The 24,139-nt window shown below is 50.9% G+C and overlaps 1 protein-coding gene across 4 annotated transcripts in view; it reads left to right on the plus strand.

Annotated features, from left to right (window-relative positions):
- LOC308060852 (tyrosine-protein phosphatase non-receptor type 11-like) overlaps nt 1-24,139 on the plus strand; it is a 58,092-nt gene that overhangs the window by 32,521 nt on the left and 1,432 nt on the right. For 3 of the 4 annotated variants that reach the window (XM_080380052.1, XM_080380055.1, XM_080380054.1), the window contains 14 exons: nt 2,624-2,746; nt 12,822-13,016; nt 15,844-16,036; nt 16,144-16,263; nt 16,577-16,690; nt 17,116-17,212; nt 17,792-17,871; nt 18,579-18,734; nt 19,734-19,865; nt 20,104-20,258; nt 20,660-20,727; nt 21,613-21,764; nt 21,962-22,062; nt 23,500-23,619. In XM_080380052.1, coding sequence (XP_080236178.1) covers nt 2,624-2,746; nt 12,822-13,016; nt 15,844-16,036; nt 16,144-16,263; nt 16,577-16,690; nt 17,116-17,212; nt 17,792-17,871; nt 18,579-18,734; nt 19,734-19,865; nt 20,104-20,258; nt 20,660-20,727; nt 21,613-21,764; nt 21,962-22,062; nt 23,500-23,584 — 1,771 coding nt within the window. In that variant the 3' untranslated portion in view covers nt 23,585-23,619. The remainder of the gene's footprint in view (nt 1-2,623; nt 2,747-12,821; nt 13,017-15,843; nt 16,037-16,143; nt 16,264-16,576; nt 16,691-17,115; nt 17,213-17,791; nt 17,872-18,578; nt 18,735-19,733; nt 19,866-20,103; nt 20,259-20,659; nt 20,728-21,612; nt 21,765-21,961; nt 22,063-23,499; nt 23,620-24,139) is intronic. The other variant, XM_080380053.1, reaches the window with a different exon arrangement.

The raw sequence follows: 24,139 nt of genomic DNA on the forward strand, positions 1-24,139 counted from the left end.
GGCTCTGGCTGAGGTACCACATCCCAGGACAGCAAGTATTTATGGGGGAGCCTTGAGTGACAGGGGGATGAGGGGAGGTGTCAGGGCAGCCTTTGAGGGGTGCACACCCCTGGGCAGGTGCTGCTGTTACACTGACTGAGATACTCAGAACTGCTGTGTGCTCACAGCCAGGGGTACGTGCCTGCAGGAGCTCTCATCCCACTTCTACCAGAGATGTTTCCTTAGGTATTTCCTACTGCATTCTGGCTAGCAATATTGTGCTGGTTTTATTGCCATTAGGCATTCAGTGGAAACGTTATGTGTGGCCTTTGGCAGCTTTGCGTTGTCCCTGAGCTCCATTAAGCTCCATTAGAGGCATTCATTGCTGTGCCAGTAGCAGTTTTGCGGCACGGTTAAGTGCTGGCCCAGCGGACAGTGGATTTATGAAAGCGTGTCACTCTTGGGATGTCAGGAATATAAGGCTTGGAAATGCTGGGATTCCTGTTTACCATCTGTTTCCATGGCCCTTCCCTAACAGACCTCTCCTCCTCCAGAATTCAAGGATCTTTAATCAAAACTGTTTAGCTTGCGGTGGGAGGGAGGAAATCCCAAATTGTGGAGGAGATGGTGACATTTCTTGACTTTTTCTATGTGTATTTCGGGGACAAACACATTCTAATGAGTGTGCCTGTGCTTATGGTTGTAGGTTTAGTCTTTGGGTGTATTTCCTAACACAGGCACTCAGCGAGATGCTGGGTTACACATTTCTCTGCAGAAATCGAGATAAACTCGCAAACCCTTTGTGGGGGACAGTGTGTTGGCTAATCTGATCCACAGTCAGCTGTATACAAGAAATTAGCTTACTAAATGTTTCCAGATATGCTCCTCTTGAGAACCCACATTTCACTTTGCTGGTAAAACTAAGCTTTGCAGTTCTGGGCCGTTTGGTTCAGAGCGGTGCAGCGGTTGTGTCTGCCTATGCAGGAACCCTTACAGCGTCGCCCTTTTACTCTGAAGGGAGTTTTGAGTGTGCAGCTTCTTCTCTTGCAGTTGGTGCTGGCCAGAAACCCTCAGTAAGCTGGCTTTGTTGTCATACAGTGTTAGTTGTGGCTCGTGTCCTCCTCTTTGCTCACGAAAAATATTACAGCAGTCCCATGCAGAAATGTCTCCTGGCACGCTCTAAAACTGAGCAATACTTTCAGAATGGAGTGACTCTGTTTGGGGTGCTCTTTGTGTGACTTGTGAGATTTCTCAAAATAGCCTGGCATTTAGAAAGTGGATTTTCAGCAGCTTCTGAAAGATCGAACCGTAAAGCTGGTACCACATGGGGAATCATTGGTCTAGTATGCATATTTAGTAGGCATTAAAGCCTGGGGAAACACCGAGTCTTGCAGTTCCATCAAGAAAACTTGATCAAGACTGATAGCATCAGAAATGAGGTCAGTAGGGTGACACTTAAAATACAAGGATTGTGATAAAGTGGCTCATGATATGATGAAACGTTTTTCCCCTTAGGGTGAGCTGTCTGCCTGTCCCTTTTCGATGATGCCCTGCTGCCCGTGCGCACCGACCGCGCTGTTGCTTTCCAGCAGCGTTCCCTTTGCTGCTGCTCCCCTGGCTGCGCGCCGGTCCCCTGCAGAGAACTTTGCTTTTGACCCAGCAGTTGTGCAGCTGGGGTCGTTTTCCTCTCTGCTCTTGGGAAAGGTGGCTGCAGCACCACAGCTTGGGCTATGACTAATTACGAGTTTAAAAGCGGCTGCTTCACCTGAAGTGGAAGAGTCAAAGCTGCTTTAGCTGAGGCTGGAGCAGACTTGTTATCTTCGGTGGGCAGGGCAGAGAGGGAGACCTGGGAACATGCTCTTGCCCTTGCGTTTGCACCAGTGCTTGAGAAATCCTTTGGCAGCACTCGGGCTTGTTGCTGCTGCAGCGTGTTGCAGACCAGAGCGCGCCTTTCCTTCCTGCGCAAAGCATCAAAGCAAAGCCACCTGCTCTCCAGCTCTGAGCATCCCCTCTTCCTAACAAACTTGAAATGGGAGAGACCAAAGTCCTGAGGCTTGTGTTCTCCCTGAGGAGAACAAGAGCTTTAGGGTCCTTGATATTAGAGCTTTTTCTGTTTTTTTCTTTTTTCCTGTTGTGACACATGCCAGGAAACCCTTCAGGCATTTTTTTAAGCACCCTCAGGGATGCAGGTCTTTTCTTGGGCCCAGTTCATCTGCCAGCAACATGGCATGAGCCTGGCAGGGTGGGAAGCAGCTGGCCAGGATCAGACCCGGACCCAGAAAAGTCAAAACTGTTTTCTCAGCCAGTGGTTTCCTCCTGAGAGGGAATCTCCTGCCCATGCCACAGAAAGCGTGTGGGGCTCTTGCTTTTGCCTGATCTGAGGGACAGGAGGACAAAGTCCTTTGGGAAGAGACCTCTCTTGAGAAATGTCTGAGAAGACTTTCTCCACGGTGACATCTGAAGGGAGGGGTTTTCTGAGTGGAAGCTGAGCCCCATGAGGTGGTGGGGAGGAGGGTGGGCAGGACTGGGGCTCTGTACCTGCCTTGCAGGTAGGAAGGTGGGATCTGCCCCCGCGCAGCAGGGAAGGCAGCCAGGGCAAGCCCAGGCTAACTGCCATTTCAAATGTCATGTTTGCACTTTGCAGGTGGTTTCATCCCAACATCAGCGGAATTGAGGCAGAGAAGCTGCTCCTGACCAGAGGTGTCCATGGCAGCTTTCTGGCTCGACCCAGTAAGAGCAACCCAGGAGATTTCACTCTCTCTGTCAGGTAAGCCGACAGCAGCCCGCTGGTTGTGGAGGAGGAAGGCGCTGTCTCAAGCTGTCCAGCACACCCTGCTCTGACTGATGGATGGGCAAGGGGAGAGATGACCCCTCTGTGGTACCACCCAAAGTAAACTGCCCCCCATCGCTGCAGGAGCTGTGCCAAAAGGCACACACCGCTTCCCACCCCCCTACTCTGGGTTTGTTCATCCCTGTGGGTTGCACGTGCCCCTGCGCAGCCAGGGCTGGCTCTGTGCTTGTGGCGTGTTTTTCCAGAGCCACTGTTGCCAGAGGAGGGAAGGTAACAACAAGCCTGCTTATTTTCTGGGGGAGTATGTTCAAGCCCAGCAGGAATTTATGTGGAGTGGCTGAGGGAACTGGGGGTGTTCAGTGCAGAGAGGAGGGGGCTCGGGGGGACCTTCTCGCTCTCCGCAACTGCCTGACAGGAGGGTGTAGTGAGGTGAGGCTGGTCTCTCCTCCCAGATAGCAAGTGGTAGGACAAGAGGAAACGGCCTCAAATTGCACCGGGGCAGGTTTAGATTGGGGATTAGGAAAAAATTCTTCACTGAAAGGGTGGCCAAGCATTGGAACAGGCTGCCCGGGGAGGCGGTGGCATCAACGTCCCTGGAGGTGTTTAAAAACATGTGGATGCAGTGCTTGAGGACATGGTTCAGTGGTGGGCTTGGCAGTGCTGGGTTAATGGTTGGACTTGATGATCTTGAAGGTCTTTTCCAGTCCAAATGGTTCTGTGATTCTATTATCTCAGTCGAGTTTTAAAGGAACTTAATATAGTTGCCTTTGGGAGAGACTTGTGTTCTGTGTCTGTCAGGGATCCCAGGCACGCCTCCGTAAGAGGCTGAGCTCACTGACCAGCCTCACAGTGCCCATGTCACCAGACACAGTCATGTGCATCACCTGTAAAGTGCTCTTGTGTTCTTTGGGGCCAAGGCAACTGCAGAAAGGAAGGCTGCGGTTTTGCCAGTGGTCTTTGTGACTGTAGCCCCGTACAATGCAGTGGAGCAGAGGCACTGGGTAGAACTTTTTGAAGATGAATGAAAGGGAGGAGGCAAAGAGTAACATTGACCCAGTGAGCCCCTGAAATAAAAGAAGCAAGTTGTGGGCTCAAGGTGCCATCCAGCTGGTGCCTTGCAGGGAAGTAGCTCAGCAAAGGTTTCTCCAGGCGCTTGCAACGCAGACTTCTTTTCTTGTGGTGGCTTCTGTTTAACTTAAACAGCCCTCATCTTGTTTAGGAAACTCCAGTGAGTTTATAAATCCTTTGACCAACACTATGTTTAGAGAAACTTTGTGCAAACAACAGATTTGACAGAACATTTCCACCTGTCAGGGCAGTGACATCCAGCAGGACGTGAGGAGTACCAGCAGAGTCTGAGCCTCGGTCCCTCCATGTGCACCTCTGCCCCGCAGCTGGCAGCGTGGCAGTGCCTGCCTGGCTCCGCTGAGACATCACCCTCTCCTTGTTGCCTTAACTGCTCAGATGAAAGGCTTCTTGGTCTTATTTCTTCCCCCCTTGCAATTGTCCGCAGACTTGAACAGCACTCCTCTCTGCCCTCTCTGCCAGGTGCAGTCATTTCTTTGCTTGGCAAGAGGGAGGGTTTGCAGCTGCCTTATTTTTTCAAATGCTTCCTTTTGTGTTGGGGAATGCATCCCAGCAGTCTGGCCCTTTGCCTCTAGGGTGGCTTTGACCGACCACAGCTTCTCCTGCTACGGCGCAACACAGCAGAAGGGAAGAAGTCCAGCTTTTCTCGTGCATAGGCTGGGTAGGGAGCGTTTGGATCTGGCTTCGCTAGCTCCCCAGTAATCTCACAATCAGGAGTGGCTATGAGGTAATGAGAGAGGCAGGAAGTGCTTCTAATTAAAATGGAAAATAAACCCAGCCACAGAAAGCTGCCTTGAGCAAGCCATGACAGCAAGGGAATACGTGTAAAACGGGGGGTTATCTTCATGTGAGCTTCGCGTCTCTTTTTGTGTCATTTTGTGAGTCAGAGAGGTGTCTGATTGTAAAGTGAAGTACTGACAGCACCTGCTTAGCCAGGCGGTGTGCAAGCAGATGCAGGTTATGGCTGTGCAACAGTGTCCTGATGTGGAAAGATACCCAGCAAGCAGCATAATTACCCCGAAATAGCAAGGTAAACGGCTTTGCCAAGAGGGTGAGTTCCCACACCTGCATTACTGCACTCGTGCCTTGTGCTGTGGAGTCAGTCCACAAGTCTGCATAGTTTTCTTCCCTGAGCTCTGTCCCTGTGCCTCAGCCAAAGGCCATGTGTGTTTCTGCTGTTGTGGTTTGTCGTCTTCCACCTCTGCTGATCCACTGCCTCCCCTTTTCCAGCTGTGGCACGTGTTGAGACGGATAAAATCTTGGTCTCCCGTGGGACAGCTATGGGGCTGCCCATGGAGTATCAGAGCAGTTCTATTATTGCTACTATTTCTTCACCCCTTTCTGCTTTCTCTGTGACAGAAAGCAGAGAGGAGGGAGGAAAGGGGAGCATCAGCTTATTGGAGGGGGGTTGGACCAATTCCTACTGCAGGGAGACCTTTGTGTTGCTGTAAATATTTAATAACAGTATTAGTTTGGCCATAAGATAGAGCCAATTAATGCCCTAATGCATGAACAGTGCCTTGCCGTAATGAGAGGCAAGTTAAGAGCAGAGCAATACAGCATGCCTTAATATTGAATATTGAACAGCATCACCACAACCCACTGACAGATTGTACCTCAGTGGAAAGTCTGACCAGCTCTCACAGTTCTGAGTAAACCAATACTGTGACACATACCATGTTTCCAGGAAAGCACATTAAATAAGACACACAAGCTTAGAGGCAATGTGGTGAGCTTTGGGGCATCACAAATCAAAGATAAGGAAAGAATTCTTTCACTGACTACTTCTACCTGCAAGTCCTTGCTCTTTCCTGGCTCATCCCATCTCTATTCCATGTTTTGAGGCAGGGGTTGCCCTGTAGTCTCAGGTACAGAAAACTTGCTTGGACATAGTCCCTGGTTAGGTAGACCAGTTTTGCTCATACTTCATCTGAGCGATACGCTTTTTGCCCACTGCTGATGGCTCCAAAACACGTGCTTAAATGTTCTTGGGAATTAAGAGCTGCAACACCCAACAAAGTATAGAATGAGTAGCTTTATGCGCTGTGAGAGCTGAAAACTTGGGTGGCCGTCTTCCCGCTATGGTTTTCCCCTTTCCCTGTTACATTACACACACGCAAATAACAAATGTGTTATTCTCACCTAGAATTGTATCCTGACAGAGTTTTTTGTTTGGTTTTTTTGTTGTTGTTTGTGTGGGTTTTTTTATCTCGGAACTGGACATATCGATACATGGTTTTGCTTCCTGAGAAATAAAAGGTTTTCAAAGGAAACAATACTGGTATCTTTTAAAAAACTACCTAAAATAGAGGTGTCAGTAGGAGAAAGTACCTTTAGGAAAGCAATTCCTCCTTCTTTCAACCCCTCTTTAGCTTCTTCAAGGGTTTTTGAAAGCCAGTGAGGGGAAATGCAGCTCGTTTTAATTACAGAGAGGATGTGGGCTGAAAGGAAAGCAGGCGATGGTGTTTTGGCTGACCAGACCACACACCAAGTGACCATGTGCTGGTGTGTATCCAGATATGTGTCCCTGAAGAGAGGCTAGGAAATAATTCTGCAGAATTATGAGAAGATTTCCATGAAACTCTGTGGCTGCTTTCCCTCTCTTTCTTTCTTTACCTCTGTGTTACTCTTTTAGCCTTTGCCATTGCCAACTAGTCTTCGCAGGGCTTTGTTTTCAGCTCTTAAGAGAAAGAGGCAAGCCACATGGAGGGGATGTGATACAGTTAATTAACGGGTGATGTTTGTCCTGGTCTGATAATTATAGAAGAAAATTCTTCAAAAAATCCTCAGCTCCGAGTCCAAACTACTGGCAGCTTGTAATCGGCCAGAAGTGGCTCCCTTCGTCAGCCCTTCCTCTTAAACATGCTCCTTCCTGGGATGTCTCCGAAGAGAAGCTCAAGCAGTTGTTCCACCCCAGGGATCGGACCCACTGGCCGCGGTCCGGTGCCCAGAGGGCTGTGTTCCTGAGAGGTCTCTGGTGTGCTGGTGCTACGTCAGTACTGGGTACTGAGTTGGAATTTATTGGCTCATCTTCTTCTTTGGGCGCTTTGGCAAATACATGGAGCACATCAACAGGGAGGAAAGTGGTCTGGCAACTTCAGCAGAACTGTAATGATGATGGAGAGTCATTTTGAGTAAGGCTGTAGTAATATCCGCTGCGTCTGTACGTGAGCTGTCCTGTTTCGTTCCATGCAGTTGCTGCAGCGCTGCTCTCCGGAGGTATTTCACTGTTGCCTCAACCCAGACAGTAAGAGATCTGTATCAGTGGGTCACTTAATGTGGGTGATACTCCTTGTTGCAGGGATTGCTCCTGCAGGCTGGGAGTGCCAGTGTTTGCCCAAGGCAATGGCAGCACTCTGGCACTTCATGCTTTCTTCAGAGTGGCGTGCAAAACCTGCGCTGAATGGGGCTGTTTGGAGGGATGTCACAGCTTCTGAGCCTGGCGGGGGCTGGAGCTGGGCTTGCCGGGCAGCTGTGGAAGCCGTTCTGTGTGGTGGGAGCAGAGCTAGTCGGGGGGTTTTTGGAGGATGCAAGTAGAGTTTATTTGCATGTCGCAGTTCTGGTGAAGGGCTGTTAGAAAAGCTTCCTTGCCTTTATTGTGTGCTATGTCACAGCTCGCTTCCTAGAAGGACCTGGTACTGGGTTTGCTTTTGATACTGAGTCTCCCAATTTTTAATTGTGATTCTAAACAAAATAGACCTCCCTTTGAAAGTGAGAGCTGTTGGGGAAGAAATACGGGCGGCCACACAGACAGTGCCCCGTGTTTCCAGCCTTCAGTGCTTGCTGGGATCTGCCAGAGCATGCTTTCAGAAGACCAAGTGTTTAGAATTGCTTCTGAAGAAAGTGAACAGCTTCTTACAGATTTGGCCAGGTCTGGGTAAATAGCTTGAACAAAGGGAAGAAGCATGTTGAAAGTTTGCCGAAGTGGTGCTTGGCCTGTGGCCACCACAGTAATGCAGATGCCAAGACAGTTAAGAACCATCTGTCAGAGACCCTGTTAATTTGGAAATTGGGTCACGTTTTATGGGAACAGATCTTATCCTCATTCATGGGATACAGTACAAAGTGTTTCTGGGTAACAAACTCTTGTTAGAGCCATAGTCTTCCAGACCAGTTTCCCTGTTAATGCTTCCACTGAGTGTTCCTATATGTAACTGGACTTTTTTTTTTTTTTTTTTTTTTTTTCCCCAAAGGCATGTACAAATACACTCTGGGTACAGGTTAAGACATGCAATCAAGGAGGATTTTGTCCTATAGAATATGTACTCCACAAAGACAAAATCAATACTGGGGGGGTCTTAGGTGGGTTGAGTCGCTGCCTGTGGACGGGAAGAAAGTTGGATGTGGAGAAGAAAAGGCTTAAAGAAGCTCGTCTCTGAAGTAGTTGTCCTTGTGTCTCATCATCATAGCACCTACCAGCCCTATTAAAGCCCTGTTAATCCTGGCCTACCTCTCAGAAACATTCAGTGAGAGATAAGCCTGGTTCTGCTTCTTCCAAGGTAATCCAGCCAGCTAAGGGAAGCATTGTCCACGGTACAGCTAGGAAACAAATGGTGGGCTGGAGTCACTGTGCAAGCCTTTGAGGAGGTGCTGAACATCACATTGTCAAATTGTGGCTTAGTGCTTTTACCACAAGATCCTTCTTCCCTTAAGAAAGCATGTTTTCCTCTGATAATGGACTTTTGTCCTGGAGTGGCTCAAATTTATTTGGAAGCAAATCATTCAGTTGGAGGTGTAATACAAGCAGGTGGATGCCTTTGGCTGACTTGTGCACGTGTGCTGCTATTTGCAAGTTTCGCGGGGCAGAGGAGTATGTTGAGGGCCTCCTTTTGATGGCAGATGGTTGGCAAATGGTCTTTGCTTCACATCCCTTCCTAGGGCAAAAGGCTGGGTCTCTTTGGAGCAGGAAGCACCTTCAGGAATGCAAAAAGCATAAATGCCCTATAGGGAAATGGTTCGCTGGGCAGTTGGATGTCCTTGGTCCCTGTGCAGCTTCTGGAGCTTCTCACACCTTAAATGAGCAGGCAGTCAGCTGAATTGCATCTTCCTAGGAATCAGCTGTGAAGAACTCAAAACGCATACCTCCTGTCTAGAGTTCACTTGGCTGTGTCTGAGCCGCATTGCATGCGAATGTCAGTCGGGTTGTATTAGCGGATAGTGAGTTTTCTCTGAGAGCCCAAGCTCTCATTTAATTGAAAGCAAACATTCAGCAAAGTTTCTAAACCCTGTGGGAGAGTCATCTTGGTTTTTCTGTAGAGAGTCTTCGGGGGTTTTTTAGGTTGCTTTTTGCAGCTTGTCAGAGGGTTCATATGTGCGCACTGTGAAGCCCTAGGCTTTCTCTGACACAGGCAGGAAAAGCACATGACAAAATACTTTTGGGGATGCAACAGGCAAAGGTATTTCTGACATTTAAAGTGTTTCTTTTGCTTTCAATGACAAAAAAGGGTCTGTTTGGTTTTTTCCTCTTCTTATTGACTGTGCTCTGTTGTGAAGAAGAGCAGGCTGAATCTGCACTGGTTGTCACTGCAGTATGGACACAGATTCACAACTGGGAATATTCTGGATCAAGAAACCCTCCTAGATAACTAGCTAAGGAGTTGTGCTGATAGTGTAAAGAAGCTTAGCTTGGAATGGAGGCAACTCTGACTGGACTCTGAAGCTGCCAAAAAAGCTGACATCTGCTATTAAACAGCGCTGCATCCTGTATGAGAGCTGTGTGTTATTCAGAAGTAGCCATGCCCTCCAGCACAGGGCAGCTGAGTACTCTGGGCATCTCCTTTGTACTTTATTTCACCAGCCAGCGTGTCGAGGACATGGTTTCAATGGATGCTGCTACTCTGCTGTCCAGTTCTGCTGCCCGGTTTGGAGCTGCAGAGATGACGCAAGCATTAAGAGAAGAAAATGGGAAGGAAATGGGGATCGATCAATGCCCTTTGTGTTTAGCATGACCTTGAGGGCTCATGGGATAAATGACGCTGATTATCTCTCTGCTTTTCATCCCTGAAGTGCTCAAAGGCCTGGGGGGTGGAGAGTGGGTCTGTGAACTGAGCCTTTGTAGGTCTGTAATGGGGTGGGGATGTGGGGATGGAGCTGTGGAAAGAAGGGCGCTTTTGAGCCTCAGGCCAAATGGCAAAACCACAGTTTTGTCTGCTGCCTTCTGTGAGGCACAAAGGCTCTTCTCGTCCAGCTGCTGGCGTGAATGGCAGAAGCGCTTCACGTGCCAGCTCCTCTGGGAGAAGAGGCATTGTCATCAGAGTGCTGGCCGGGATCTGAATTTCACAGCCAGGTTTCATTTCCATCTCGTGAGTTCTGCTCATACCCTGGATGCAAATATTGCCAAACTTTTGAAGTCTTTGCCCGTAGGACAGCTGGAGTTGGCGTGGCGGGCCGGCTCAGAGCTATACGTGCCAGAGTAACCACATGTCTCTAAACACCCAGGAGTGCTGCTCCTGGGCATCGCTTTCCTATGTTACAGACGGTTGGGTTCTGCCTCCAAGACCTTGTTGTCAAGGTCTAGTGTGACTCTTCAGGATCCAGATGCAGATTTTCACATCTCAGACCTGTTTGTCAGTCTCTTGCTGATTTTCTTCTGCTGTTAATGTGGGATGATGGTAATACTGCGGATCCTGCCTCTGGCTGTTCACACTCAGTTGGTTGTTGTCGCTGAATTGACACCAACTGGAAACCACCTCAGTGCCAGACAAAGCATCCAAGAAGGGCTGTGTGAGCACAAACTGGAACTGTTGGTTCTACGTTGACAGTCCTCTTTAGCAACTGGGATGGAGTAAGTGGGAATACGGCCGTCTGTCAGGGCAGCGTTCTAGGGAGAACCACATGACGTAGTGACTGTAGCTTGAATGTGGCTAAGAGGGTTGCTATCTCATCATAAATCATGCCTCTAATAAAGGCTGATCTGGAGGAAGGGCTCAGTGGCTGTGCTAACACACTGCTGTTAATGTTTCTGTGGGCTCTGCAAGTTTTAGCACGCAGATTTCATCGCCAGGTTCCAGCTTGGCCTTGTCTCGTTGCTGAGCTGCTGCTGCTGTGTACTCTAGCATGGCTCTTGGACAGTCAGCGTTCAATCTGCTTGTGCACGTGTCAAGCCCCTCACATGACTGTTAAAGATGTGGAAATAGCAAAATCCGTGGCAGTAGTTACATAAAGGTAGCCGCACCTCAGGGCAACACAAGTGGTAGTTGATGGTAGTGGTGGTAGTGGTAGTGACCATCCCGTCACGGTGGTCACCGTGTGTGACAGTGTGTCACCGTGTGTGAGTGCCCTTCGCCAGTCACCCCACAGTCCTGCAGATACACAGCCCCAGGCTCGTGAAATTTGATGTTGTCTGCTGTTAGGCCTTTTTGGGAGAGTGAGTTATTGCAAAGTCAGCAGGGTCCTCCCAGGTGGACTTCCATGAGACCTTGCAGTTGCCAGTGTAGTACTCGAGGACGTACCAGGGAGGTCATTTCTCACCTTGCCTGAGGAGCCAAGTCTCGCGTGTGTGAGGCTGGCTGGAAAAGCAGCTGGATCCCCTCTGCTGGAGATCTTGGTCACCTTGGTGCTGCTCCAAGCACTTGTCTAGACTAGAGGAATTTGCACAAAGATATCCAAATAAAATGACACTGCTGTAAACCTGTGCAGACTTAGAATGATACCGGGAATCTTAGGGAGCGACAAGCACGGTGAAATGAGGCTAGCACACACCCTGGTGTGCACATCTCTCTGACATAGCTGGGCTGTGCCAGAATCCCCTAAGGCAGGTGGAGCCTTTTGCCATTGCTTGTATTTGAGAGCCAGATCTTAACCTGTCCCTGAAATCAAGAGGTGGAGTCCAGACTCAGGCAGACAGTACCTACGGCCCAGGAAAGCTAAACAGGAGATGGTGGTGTGGAGCTGGGGCCAGATATCCAGTACCATCCAGATACCTGGACTGTCATTACATTGCTGTGGGGCCGTACCCTGCTGCAGAAAGGTAGCAGAGGTACAGGCGAGACCACTGCTGAGAGCCCCAGAGCTCCTGCCATGGTCCAGCTCTTCCTTCCATTTAACCTTGTGCAGCGACCACTGCAGTTTTTCAAATTCCCCACTCCACAAAATGGCTTTTCTGTCTGACCTGGTGCACCACCTTGAGTCTCCTGCATCTTGCTGTCACGGTTGCTTTGGCAACAAATTGAGAGAGGCTGGGAGCCACTCAGCAGGGTAAAGAATGAGAAATTTGCCCAGATTTACGAATCTCTCTCTGACCCAGCTCGTCCATCAAGCATCGGGCTTCCAGCCATGTCTCCCCGGCTCAGGGGCGCTGCTGCTAAGTGCATTTAAAATGCAATTAACCTGCCTCTCAGAGGTTAGTGTGGCCCTCTGAGGAAGGAGACAGGGCTTTGCCAGTTGAGGAGGCTCTTGGAACAAGCTGATAAAGGCACCCAGCCATATTCCCTTGAGCCTGGAGGGCACCACTGGAGAGGAGAAAGTATTAACCCTTTCAGTAAAGTTTATAGGGTTTGCAAATATTAGGCAATATATTGGTTTGAGTGATTTTTTTGTTTTGTTTTGTTTTTGCCCCTGCTTTTTTAAAACTAATTAGATGATAGCGAGTACCCTTGTGCATAGGAAATTGTTTACTGTAAACCAGAGTGAGGTCAGGGACTCATCCAGCTGAGAGGGTAAGTAGTGTAGGATAAACGAAGGGATGGCAGAGGAGGAATTATTCATCTCCTGTGCAGTGCGTGAGGTTTCCTGGAAGCAGAGTGGGAGCTCAAGTCAGTTCTTGGCTCCGTAACCTTGGCCAAGGAGCATCCATCCCTTCCCCTGCTGTAGAAGGGTGGCCAGCATGAGCGGCATCTGAGCGAGCGGGGAGCGTGTGGTGCAGCGTGAAGAGGTGGGTGGTGGTCAGGAGGCAGCTGGACTCTGAAGGCCGGTGCTGGGTTTCCATTCCCTCGTGCTCACAGTCTTGTTTGCCTTCCTTCCTCAGAAGAAACGATGAGGTGACGCACATTAAGATCCAGAACACAGGGGATTACTATGACCTGTACGGAGGTGAGAAGTTTGCCACTCTTGCAGAGCTGGTACAGTACTACACCGAGCAGCAGGGGCTGCTGCGGGAGAAGAACAGCAATGTCATCGAGCTGAAGTACCCTCTCAACTGCCAGGACCCCACCTCAGAGAGGTAAGCCAGGCTCTCCAACAGCCTCTCCCAGTGGCGGTGCTGCTGTCTTCCCAGATGGCTCAGGCTGGACAGCTGCGCCTGGCCTGTGTTTGGAAAGGAGCCCGAAACAGAGTGTGCCTGGGTGTGATTTAGCTGTCGCGACCCAAAAGCTGCCCACCTCTGGGATGGTGGTTCCTTAGTGGCTCTGCGTGCAGACATGACCAGAAAAGATGGCTAGGCCCAGAAGCTGATACTTGCTCAGTGTCAGCATGTAGCAATAAGCTTTTTCTAGCTTTTAGGCAACAGGGAACATAAAAAGGTAGAATCATAGAGTGGTTTGGGTTGGAAGGGACCTTTAAAGGTCATCTAGTCCAGCCCCCCTGTAATGAGCTGGGACATCTTCAACTAGATCAGATTGCTCAGAGCATCCAACATGAGCAGCATGAGTCCATCTCCAAAGGGTCCTGCAGGTATGTCCTAGGAGACACATAGCTTTGGTTTTAAAAGAAACAACACACTTGCAAGTGACTTGTCTGCCTTCAGGACGGTGAGTGGAAATGCGCTGTGAGAAGCCTTCCCCCAGCCCGCCTCGGTCTGTAACCGCTGCTCGTCCTCGCAGCAGCGCACTGCTGCCTTGCAGGGGTGGGAATGGCTGGCTCGCTGCGAGAAGCCGCTTGCCTTGGGCTACTTCAGGATGTTTCCACCAGCCCATTAGTGACCTTCTTTTCTCCTCTTTGTCTGTGACGCTCCAGTGACCCCTTTTTTCCTTTTCCTCCCCCTCAGTTTCCCCAGTGTCATATGCAGCAGCTGACGCGGGGGGGTTGGAAAGGGGAATGCCTAGTCAGGCGGCCGGTGATGCCAGAGCAGGCTCCTAACCACTCTAACTTTAGCAGCCAGGGTAAGGTGAAGCTGTGACTGGTCTCGGTTCCTGAAACAGGGCAGAGGTGCTCCCCTCGCACTGTCATGTGAGCCGGCGGGCCGTGGCGCTGGGAAGTCCCTCCAGCTCATGTGCTCCCTTTGTTGCCAGGGTGGTTTCTTTACTTGTCCCAGATCGCAGGGTGAAAAGCAGCCGGGCAGCTGCTCATGTTAGCAGAAGCTCGGGAAAAGTGGAAACCCCCTTCAGCTGGGTTTCCCCCTCTTTTCCTGCCAAGGAAAGTCTGGCTTGGCAAGGAAGCTCGGTAAAGATTTCGGCTCCAGACCACACATCTGGTGGCATCAGGCAGAAGGAAGGGTCCAAGTCCTCTAAATACACGAACTGACGATGGTGTCAGAATATAGTGGGATGTGTCAGGGTAGCAGTTTCCAAGACCTGGGGCTGAATAGCAGCAGTGTTGTAAGCAGGCACCGAGGTACTTGGCCCGAGGTTCTGCCCTCTGCAGCAGCAGGACTGCTGCGGCCCCATGATCCTAATGCCTTCTCCAGCCAGGGGGAAGGAGTCTGGCCCTTTAGGGGTCTTCCCAGCCAGGCCTGACATGGCTGCCGTTACAGCGTGCTCAGTCAGGACTCGAAAGGCCTGGCATTGCAGACTGCCATTCTATAAACTCCGTCCCCTGGGACAAAGTTGCTGAGACGTGACGTGATGCCATTGCATCGCCCCTGGAAGGTTATTTTTGAGCCTCTCTGAACTCCTGGCAGCGTGGCTGCAGGCCCGGAGCCAGCGCCTTCCCAGTGAAACCCGTGGCATCTGCCCAGAGCCCTTGATGGCGCGTGGGGATTGAAGGCTCCGAGGCAAAAAGCAGCCCTGCTTCACTCCAGACGGCCACCTGTGCCTACGGAAGGCTGCGGCCAAGCGCTGGCCCGTGAGGCGTGCCGGCCCGGGGAGCCGCCATGCGCGCCGCGGGGGAGCTGCCTCGCCAGAGCACGGAGCTCGCACGGCGCTGCCGTGGTTGCTGCCGAGGGCATGGCCGGGGACGGGCAGATTATCCTGTGCTTGACCCCGAGGCGTCGTGGCACGGCTGCTACAGGCTTCTGGCCGAGCCAGTTCAAAGGTAGCCTGCGTTTCACTGGGCTGCGGTGTAAGCGTGTCAGCAGACCAAGAGAAAGGATTATGAGAGATTAGGTAGAGAAACAGGGGCACATGCATGCGAGATGTACACGGATGGAGAGGTGGAGTAACTCGTGCCCACGCAGTGAGGCTTGGGAAGGGCTGAGCACAAACCTCCGCACCTTGTAATTGCCACTGGTTGCAGACGCGGCCGCAGGGAAGGCTGGAGGGAGAGAAGCCTCGTAGGCACAGTGGGGAACCCGGTTTTGCCACTCCAGGCGGGCGTGCAGGGCACTTCTGTTCTCCCTCAGCCAGACCTGAGCTGAGTTAGCGACTTGGCCAGGAGGATCCTTCCGAAAGTCATTCCCAAACTGTGTCAAAGCATCTTGTTCCTGGTCAGTTTGCCCATGTTGCTGTCTGATACCGCAGCCTGCTGACTCCAAGCATTCTTTTTCTTCCATATTAAAAAAAAAAGAAGAATGTAGCCACCTTTAAGTAAGAACTGCCAGATTCGTGTTTCTTACAGCTTCGTCAGAGCCCTATCCCTAGGTGACAGTGCTTGTCATATGTCACACGGCAGTTTAATATACCAATGCCATGTCACATTTGGCTGGAGGATTGAGTAAAGTCCTGATGCTTCCAGCCTCAGGCTATGGTACTGGTGTGACATTGTGTAGCGTTGGAGGAAAGTCGCTGGGGCCTGTTGCCAAAGTAAGCCAGTGCCATGCCAGTGGGTTGAGCAGATTGGGAGCCTAGAAGTGGGTTTCCCATGAGCGCCGTCCCCAGCAGCAAGTGTAGCCCATGTCTAAAAGCAATGCTGTGTATGTTTCTGAGCTGACCTTGCTCTCTGTTGCTGCTCCCTAGGTGGTACCACGGGCATCTCACTGGCAAGGAGGCAGAGAAGCTTCTGACAGAGAAGGGGAAGCCAGGTAGCTTTCTGGTGCGGGAGAGCCAGAGCAAACCAGGAGACTTTGTATTGTCGGTGCTGACAAATGAGGATAAGATGGAGACAGGAGATCGGAAACCACACGTGACCCATGTGATGATCCACTACCAGGTGGGAAACGTGCTGTCCCTGCTCACCTGCGATAGGCGCTGGGTGGGTGACCCAGCTGGGAGCTGTGCGTTCGAGTCTCCCTGTGGTATTGCCATTCTGTCCCGCAGCCGGACGGGAAGTACGACGTGGGGGGAGGAGAGAGGTTTGACACGCTCACTGACCTGGTGGAGCACTATAAGAAAAACCCCATGGTGGAGAAATCTGGAGCTGTGGTTCATCTGAAGCAGGTAATAGCTGCTCTAGCACATATTTGTTGGTTCTGGGCTTGCCCAGACAGCTGGGGGAGTGCAAAGGTCTGCCCCTGCTCTTTGGGAACTCCCTGCTCCCAGAACATCCCGCTGGCTATTTGTCACACTCATCCAGGCTCATGCTTGCCAGGGAGGTCCCTGGCCCTGCACTCAGGGTCTCAGGAAAGGACCCAGCTCCTACCAAGACCCTCAGGGATTTGGGAACTGTTTGGTTGTGTTTTTTTCAAGGGGACAGTTACCTGTCTTTCTGTTATTGAAAGTGATTTCTGTTCTGTCTTCATCTGTCTTTCAGCCATTCAATGCCACGCGCATCAATGCAGCTAACATTGAAAACAGAGTGAAGGAGCTGAACAAAATGGCAGATCACAGTGAGAAGGCCAAGCAAGGGTTCTGGGAAGAGTTTGAGGTACAGGATGCTTCTGTGCTTTGTCCCACTTGTGCCTGCAGGTGCAGAATATCTTATTTGCGTGGGAGTATCATGGTTTTCCAGCACTGAGGACCTCTTCTCGACACTGTTTCTCCTTTCCCTGTTTTCCATGTTGGAGTTACTTCCTGGTCCGTTTTTTTCATTGTTTTTTCTCATGTCCGAGGCAGTTTCTCCTTCCTCATCCTAGAACTGCCTGCATTTTGTTCCCTGCAGGGATTTGTGCCTTCTCCACTTCTTAACTCTCTCATCAAGCTGCTTCTTGGCTCCCCTTCCCTTCCTGTCAGCATTCCCTTTGCTCTTCTCCGCATTAGGAAGCCAAGCAGCTAGTGGAAATAGCCCTTCCCTTGCCTCTGACTCCCCTTGTCTGCCCAGAATAGTTTGTTCTTTTGTATTCTGCTCCACAGATGCTGCAGCAGCAAGAGTGCAAGCTCCTTTACCCCAGGAAGGAGGGACAGCGACCAGAGAACAAGGCTAAGAATCGCTACAAGAACATCCTTCCCTGTAAGGACGAACTGAATAGCGGTTTCGTGGTTTTTTTTCACGATGGTTTCTGCATCCTTCTCTGGGGCTGGGTAACCCTGCAGAGCTTTCTGATCCTAGCTGAATCAGAAAGAGCTGTATCCTCTCCTAGTGGAGTGGTCCAGTTAGCTCACGGTGTTCTTCATCCCCTTTCTAACCTGGTCCTTCCCTTTTGCGTGGAAAACTGCTAAATTGCTCTCCTCTCTTTGTGCTGTGAGTCTAAATATGCTTCAGAGCCCAAGTGTAGTTCAAAAATCCTATAGAGCAAGCTAGAGCCTCCAAAGGAAATACAGGAAAACTTGAGCTCAGGTTAGCCTGCAACACTGCGTATTGCTGATGTCCACCAAGTTACTGCGGGCCAGGTGGTGTGGAGTACTGCCAAGTGTCACCAGGAGAGCATTTTATGCCCTCTTCTGCAGTAGTTGCCCATGTGACTTCATAGTAAGAGCCTTACGGGAGGCCTCGCTGGAAGCCACTGTGACCACTCTGCAGCAAAGCCCACCCGTGCTCCTGTGTGTGTGATGTGTTCCTGTGTTCATTCCGGACTCTCTTCTCCTTCAGTTGATACCACACGGGTGGCACTCCGAGATGTGGATGAGAGCGTGCCTGGGTCAGACTACATCAATGCCAACTACATCAAGGTACTTGGGAGAGGGAAGACACCATGTGGGGGCTGTCTTCAGCCCCGTGCTGTGTTTCTGGTGGGTAAGTGCCGTAATGGTGTCAGTCTTAAGGGAGTGGACTGTCAGGACCAGTATTTTTCACTGGGTCCAGGCCAAACACTGGATTTTTCTTACTGTATCCCAAGGGATCTCATCATTCTACAATGTCCTGTTTGTCCCTGTCTGAGAGTTTATCTTAATCCACTCCTTTCCTTACCTGTTCAGGAGGTCCTAGAGGATTGACCAAGACTCTTATGTCATTGAACATTGTCTCTAAGGTCAAATTATAATTGTCATCTGTAAGCTAATTGCTGCTTGAAGCTGTATTTCCAGCAGTGCTGCTCTGGCACTTAAGCAGCAGCCTTTGGGCAACCTTCAGGTGGCTTCACTGCAGCCACATCCACCTGCACCTTGTGCAGCTGCCTGCTGGCAAGAGGCTGTGGCACAGGAATGTGCGGTACAGCAGCGTAAAGGTCCCTGGAGGCAGGCAGAGCACTTTTCTGGCGACTCTGTTGAAGCTGGTGATGAGAGGGGTTCATGTCTGCAGGTCTGCTGAGGAAAATCAGCTAGCTCAGAAATCCTGCGTGGCAAGGTGTGCAGATTTTGCTGCTGAGGGTGCGCTAAAGCAATTCTCAATTCCTCACTCCAGCATTGCTGGCTTTTTGCCCTTCTTCTTTGGTCCTCAGAGCATCCCTGAAGATGGAAGGAACTCGGAGCACTGCAAGATCTATATAGCCACCCAGGGCTGCCTGCAGACAACTGTGAATGACTTCTGGGCCATGGTGTATCAAGAGAACAGTCACGTCATTGTCATGACAACTAAGGAGGTGGAGCGGGGCAGGGTGAGCGCTTGTAGGGTGCTGTCCCCAAGCCTGAAAGTTACCTGCTGCTAGTACTATAGTGTTCGGTTAAGTTGTCTCTGGCTGGCTTTCGTTTCATTTCTCCTCTGTCTTGTAATGTTGCTTTAGCTCTTCATGAAAGAAACATACCACTCTGCTCTGTGCAGCCTCCCCAGCCCTGTAAATATTAATGGGGTGCCCCTTGCATGACTTGCTTCAAGGCTCTAGGGAACTGCAGGTGATAGAGAGAGAGAAAGCATCGTGCCTGTTATAGCAAGCTGGAAAGTGTGTGTGGGGGGGGTGTTGCAAGCTGTGTGAGGAACAAAAGTAATTCTACAGCCTATCTGTGTACCACCTGTGTGCATTTCACTAGGAGTGGGTTGGTGGGGGCCAAAGAATACAGTGAAATTCCATACAGAGCCATTTATCAGAACAGCCGTCCCTAGAAAAGAGAGGAGCTAACTGTGATTGGCACTAGCTGCTCTGCTTAGGAATGAGGTGGGGGCTGTGCTTGCAACAGCCTTGTGCAGCGATGAGATAAAGGTAGCGCTACTCGCACACCTTCTTTTGCATTGGCAAAGTCACTATAGCAAAGGGGGGGGTGGACTGGAGGACAGGAGGGGTGTAGGAAGACCGTGTAGCCCCTTAGGATGGAAACTGGGCTCAGGAATTAGGCGATGACCAGACCAACAGCTCCGTTGGTGCAGCGTGTCGGGACTATGCCTTTGGCACAGCAATGCCTGCCTGAGGCAGGGGCTAGGCGAGGAGGAAGATCCCCCTGGGGAGGGAGATCCCCCTAGGCATCGCGTCCTTCCTATAGGAACGGCCCTTTGGGGTACAGCCCCGGTTCAAAGGAAACGCTCTGTGTGTGTGGCCGCTTTAAATGTCTGCACTGGGGTCACACACCCTTTGAGTGCAGCAGCACCCCTGCGCCAGGTGCTGAGGGTTCATCCTCCAGCTCCCCGGTCTCCGCTAACCAGCAGCTCTCTGGTGTTGCTGCAGAACAAATGCTTCCGCTACTGGCCAGACAAGGGTTGCACCAAGGAGTACGGGTGCATCTGTGTGCGGAACGTGAGCGAGCGGGAAGCCCAGGGCTACTACCTTCGGGAGCTGGAGATCGTGCGGACCGACAAGGTGAGTCCTCTGCAGCTGTCTGACCGTGTGCTGGGAACATGCCGGTGCTGGAACCCCCGGGGAGGGAGCTGTGGCGTTTCAGTTTGGCCGTTTTATCATTATTTTTTCACTTAATGGTCCCACTGCTGAATTTCTGGGCCATTTTTTGCCCCAGGTTTGAGAAATAAGAAATGAAGGAGAAGCCTCCTGGTGGGAGGAAGGGGTTTCTGACTAGGTGGTGGGTCTCTGCTCCCTGCAGGATGAGTGCCCGAGACTGGTGAAGCACTATCAGTATTTTAGCTGGCCAGACCATGGGGTGCCCAATGAACCAGGAGGGGTTTTGAGCTTTCTGGACCAAGTGAATCGGGCACAGCGAAGCATTCCAGACACGGGGCCGATCATAGTGCACTGCAGGTACGAACCAGTGGGCTGTCAGCACAGGGGCACTGCAGTGGGGATGGGTAATCAAAATGTGTCGCTTTTTTTTGTTTGTTTGTTTTTTTTGTTACACCTGCAGCTGGGTCATCACGTTAGCTGATGGTAGGCAATTGGGATAGAAGTATACACGTGGGAAAATACAGCCCTCCTCCAGAGCCTTGCTGGTGATAGAGCAGGCCTGATCTGGAGTTGGTAGCTCTGGTGCAGCCTGCTCAACTCTGATCTCCTAAGGGTTGGCATTTGGCTGGGCTCATCTCATAGCAGCCATGCCAAACCTGCCCAGGATGGACCAGGCGTGTGTGGGAGCTGAGATGACTAACTCTGGGGAACGTTTCTTCCTGCAGTGACTCTTTTTTTTTTTTCTTTTCTCTTTCCAGTGCTGGAATAGGACGCACAGGCACCATCATCGTGATAGATATTCTGGTGGATATTATTCACCGGCAAGGTATGTCTCCTGGTCTGTCTCATGGGTTTCACCATTTGCCTTGCTCTGACCAGTTACGGGATAACCCTGCTCTTGTGCAAGCAGTGGGTACGTGATCTCCGATCAGTGGGTTTGACTTGTCTGGGCAACAGTGGGCTTAGCCTGAATGCAGGGTGAGAAGGGCTTTTGCACTGTGCCCAGTTCCCTGTTTCTCTGCAGGCTAAGAAACGGAGCTGTAACGTAATGAAATGTGAACCCTCTCCAAATGGGCATGCACATGGGCAGCCCTCTAGCAAGGGAGGTGCTTTCAGCAACACAGCACCGGAGAGTCTTCTCCTTGGTATCAGTGGGGCCAGGATTTCAAGGTCTCCTGGACAGCCCTCTTTTATTGAGAGCAGGGTGGGGGCACACAGCTTCCATAAGGGTGTGACTCCATTAGCCCTTTCAGAAAAAAGTCCCCCAGGCTCTTCTGTGTAGAAGGGCTGTCACCCTTCCCTGAAATTGTAGAGCTGTTGTGGAACTCTCTGTAATATCTCTGGGTCTGGCCTGGGAGCCTTGAGGCAGGTGGACCCTCTTCAGCAGCAGTTGTATCTATTTCATAAACCGTGCAAGGGGGTATGTCTGGATCTGCAGGAAGTTGCTGCAGCAAAGACCTAATTCACCTTCACTCCCCTTGCTCCAAGCAAGTCAGTCCTGCCTCAGCCATGCATACTTCAAGGTGCTCTGGCAGGGATAAAAGTGAAAAGTAGGGGGGGGAGCGGAAAAGTGTCCTAGGCATAGAGATGCACCAAATCCTTTCACAGTATTCTGGGACTTCGCTGACACTGTGTGCAGCGAGATACTGAAAGCTTTCAAAGTTCAATCTAATTCCCATTCCCTAAGCCTCACCTTGTTGCTCTTGGGCAGGTTTGGACTGCGATATCGACATCCCCAAAACTATCCAGATGGTACGCAGGCAGCGTTCGGGCATGGTGCAGACGGAGGCACAGTACAAGTTTGTTTACATGGCTGTTCAGCAGTACATTGAGGCTGAGCAGAAGAGGTTGGAAGAAGAACAGGTGAGTCCTCTTGGGCTTGGTTGGAAAAGCAAGGGCAGAAGTTGGCCCACACCAACTCCCACCATCTGCCTGGGGCTGCAATGCTGCCCTGAACACGTGGAAATAAATCCACACCCACCGCTCCCCTGCTGGCATACAGCACCTTTCTTCTATATCTGCGTTGAGTGGCATTTTATTGTCTTTGCTTTCTCTTCCAGAGGAATAAAAGGAAAGAGCGCGATTACTTGAATATCGGCTACTCTCCTATGGAAAAAGGCAGAGCCAAAGGGCAGCCCCCGTCACCACGGACCCAGGCTGTGTAAGCTGAGCGTCTCTGCCAGGGCTAAGAACTCTCGCAGCAGTAGACAGAACAGCTTGAGCAAAGGCCCCGGTATTTATCCGTTGCCAGCCTGCCTCTCCCATACCTGAAACCTGGCCAGTTGCTGGGTATCGTACGGGAAAAGCTAAGCATGGAGGGGTGACCCCACCGCCCCGTCATCTGGGCTGGTGGCAGCACACCTTGCCTGTGTGCCACGCTTCTGGAAAGGAGAGGAGGAAATCGAGCCCGATATCCTTGCCTTGGGAGAATCAGGTAGCGAGTGAAACTGTGCTACTTCCACTGAGGGACTTTCATAGCAAAATCTGAAGTAAGACGGGAAGAGAGCAGAGCAGAGGGAGGTGGATTCGCACCCATGTGGAGAGGGAGCATGTGCTAAGTAAGGAGCATGAGTGCCTTACAGAAGCAGAGATAAAAAAACACCTCACACTGTTCTTCCCTCTTGCCCCAAGTAATGGGATACCAGTGAGTGATAAAAGAGGTTATAAGTTGAAGGTGAGTGGGTAGGGGCGCGTGTCACATATAATAACAAGAGATTTTGGGCACCTTGAAATTGCATATTTGGTTTTGAACTAGGCAGGAGCCGGGGAGCGGGTGTTAGAGTGGAGGCAGAAATGCTGTTGCTAGACTCACGCAGAATGAAAAATGCGACTGAAACGAGGAGGGCAAAAGGAGATGTCACACGTCCTCTGGGCATTTGGTCACCGCTGGAGTGCTGGTGGCTCCTGCATACTGCACCCAGCGTGTTAGTAACTGCAAAGACCTTGTTCTCATGCAGCGCTAAAGGCAAATCTGGATCCTTCGCTGGTGTTGTGAACCTTCCTGTGGGGTCTGGCCAGCTGAGATCTTCCCCGCTGGGCTCTAGGAAAGTTTGTGCCGTGTTTAAAATGCCCAACTTTGAAACTGCAACTCTGAATAAATGATGGGGGCAAGGACTGAGCTGAGCATGGAGAGCTTTGCTGGGCTGGTACGGTCGGCTCCAGAGAGCCCCCGGGAGTTCACCCTTGGGTGCCAAACCTGCTTTAGGGGTACTTGGCTCTGGCCTTTGGCGCCGTTCTCTCCTCCCATTACACTTTAGAAAATCCAGAGAAATTGGATATGTAGAGAAGGTAGGAGTGGGGAACACCGGGAACTGTATCCGCTATCCTGCAAGAACTTTGCATCCTTGAAAGGCTGACGTGGGGGAAGGTCCAAGGCTCCATCCCCAAGCCGTATTTGAACCTAGGAGGGGTGGCCTGGCCAGGGGGAGAGAAAACAGGGCTTGAGAACAGTGGGTGCCCCGATGTCATCCTATCTACACGGCGGGGAGGGAAAAAGGGAGCTTGGCTGGGCCATTACCCGCTTCCCACTGGCCACCTGCTTCTGGGAAAAGATCCAGAGCCGTGAGGCTGTTAATAACAAGGCTTTGTTTATTGACAGGGTTGACGATGAGTCAGCTTCCGTCTACGAGAACCTTAACATCAAAAGCCCAAAGGTTTCAGGGATGAGTAATACAGGGCGATAAAGGAGCTGGAGGTGAGCTGTATGGAGGCTGTACAGGTAGGAATGCTTCCCTTGATTAACTGAGAGTGTCACCGCAGTCTGTTTACATTGCATTTGACCTACCTCCTCTTCAGCTCGGCTTATGCAGACCTCTGTGGCTCTGCCTGCATCAGGGAAGGCAGCTATGCTTTGACGAAAGCTGATGGAGCCTGAAGACGTTGTACTTAGGGACATGTTTAGTGGTGGACTTGGCAGTCCCAGGTTAACGGTTGGACTTGATGGTCTTAAAGGTCTTTTCCGACCTAAATGTTTGTGTGATTCTACAATGTGGCTGTGGCAGAGAACAGGGGGGAATGGCAAAACGGGAAACACATTTATAATGTTACCAGGGTGGGGGGAGATCTGTTTTTTTGGACTGTTACGTTAGGAGGCTGTCAGACTCGGAGAACAAGACTGTATGCAAACAAATAGGAAAGACTTCACACGCTGGGAGTGTCTCAGCTCTGTAGCCTTATCAATGCACTTTTCTCCCAGTTATAAACCCTGCCACCCTTCTTCCTTCTTGTTTTTGGAATGC

This window comes from Falco punctatus (assembly GCF_963210335.1).
Source record: "Falco punctatus genome assembly, chromosome: 3".
Taxonomy (NCBI): domain Eukaryota; kingdom Metazoa; phylum Chordata; class Aves; order Falconiformes; family Falconidae; genus Falco; species Falco punctatus.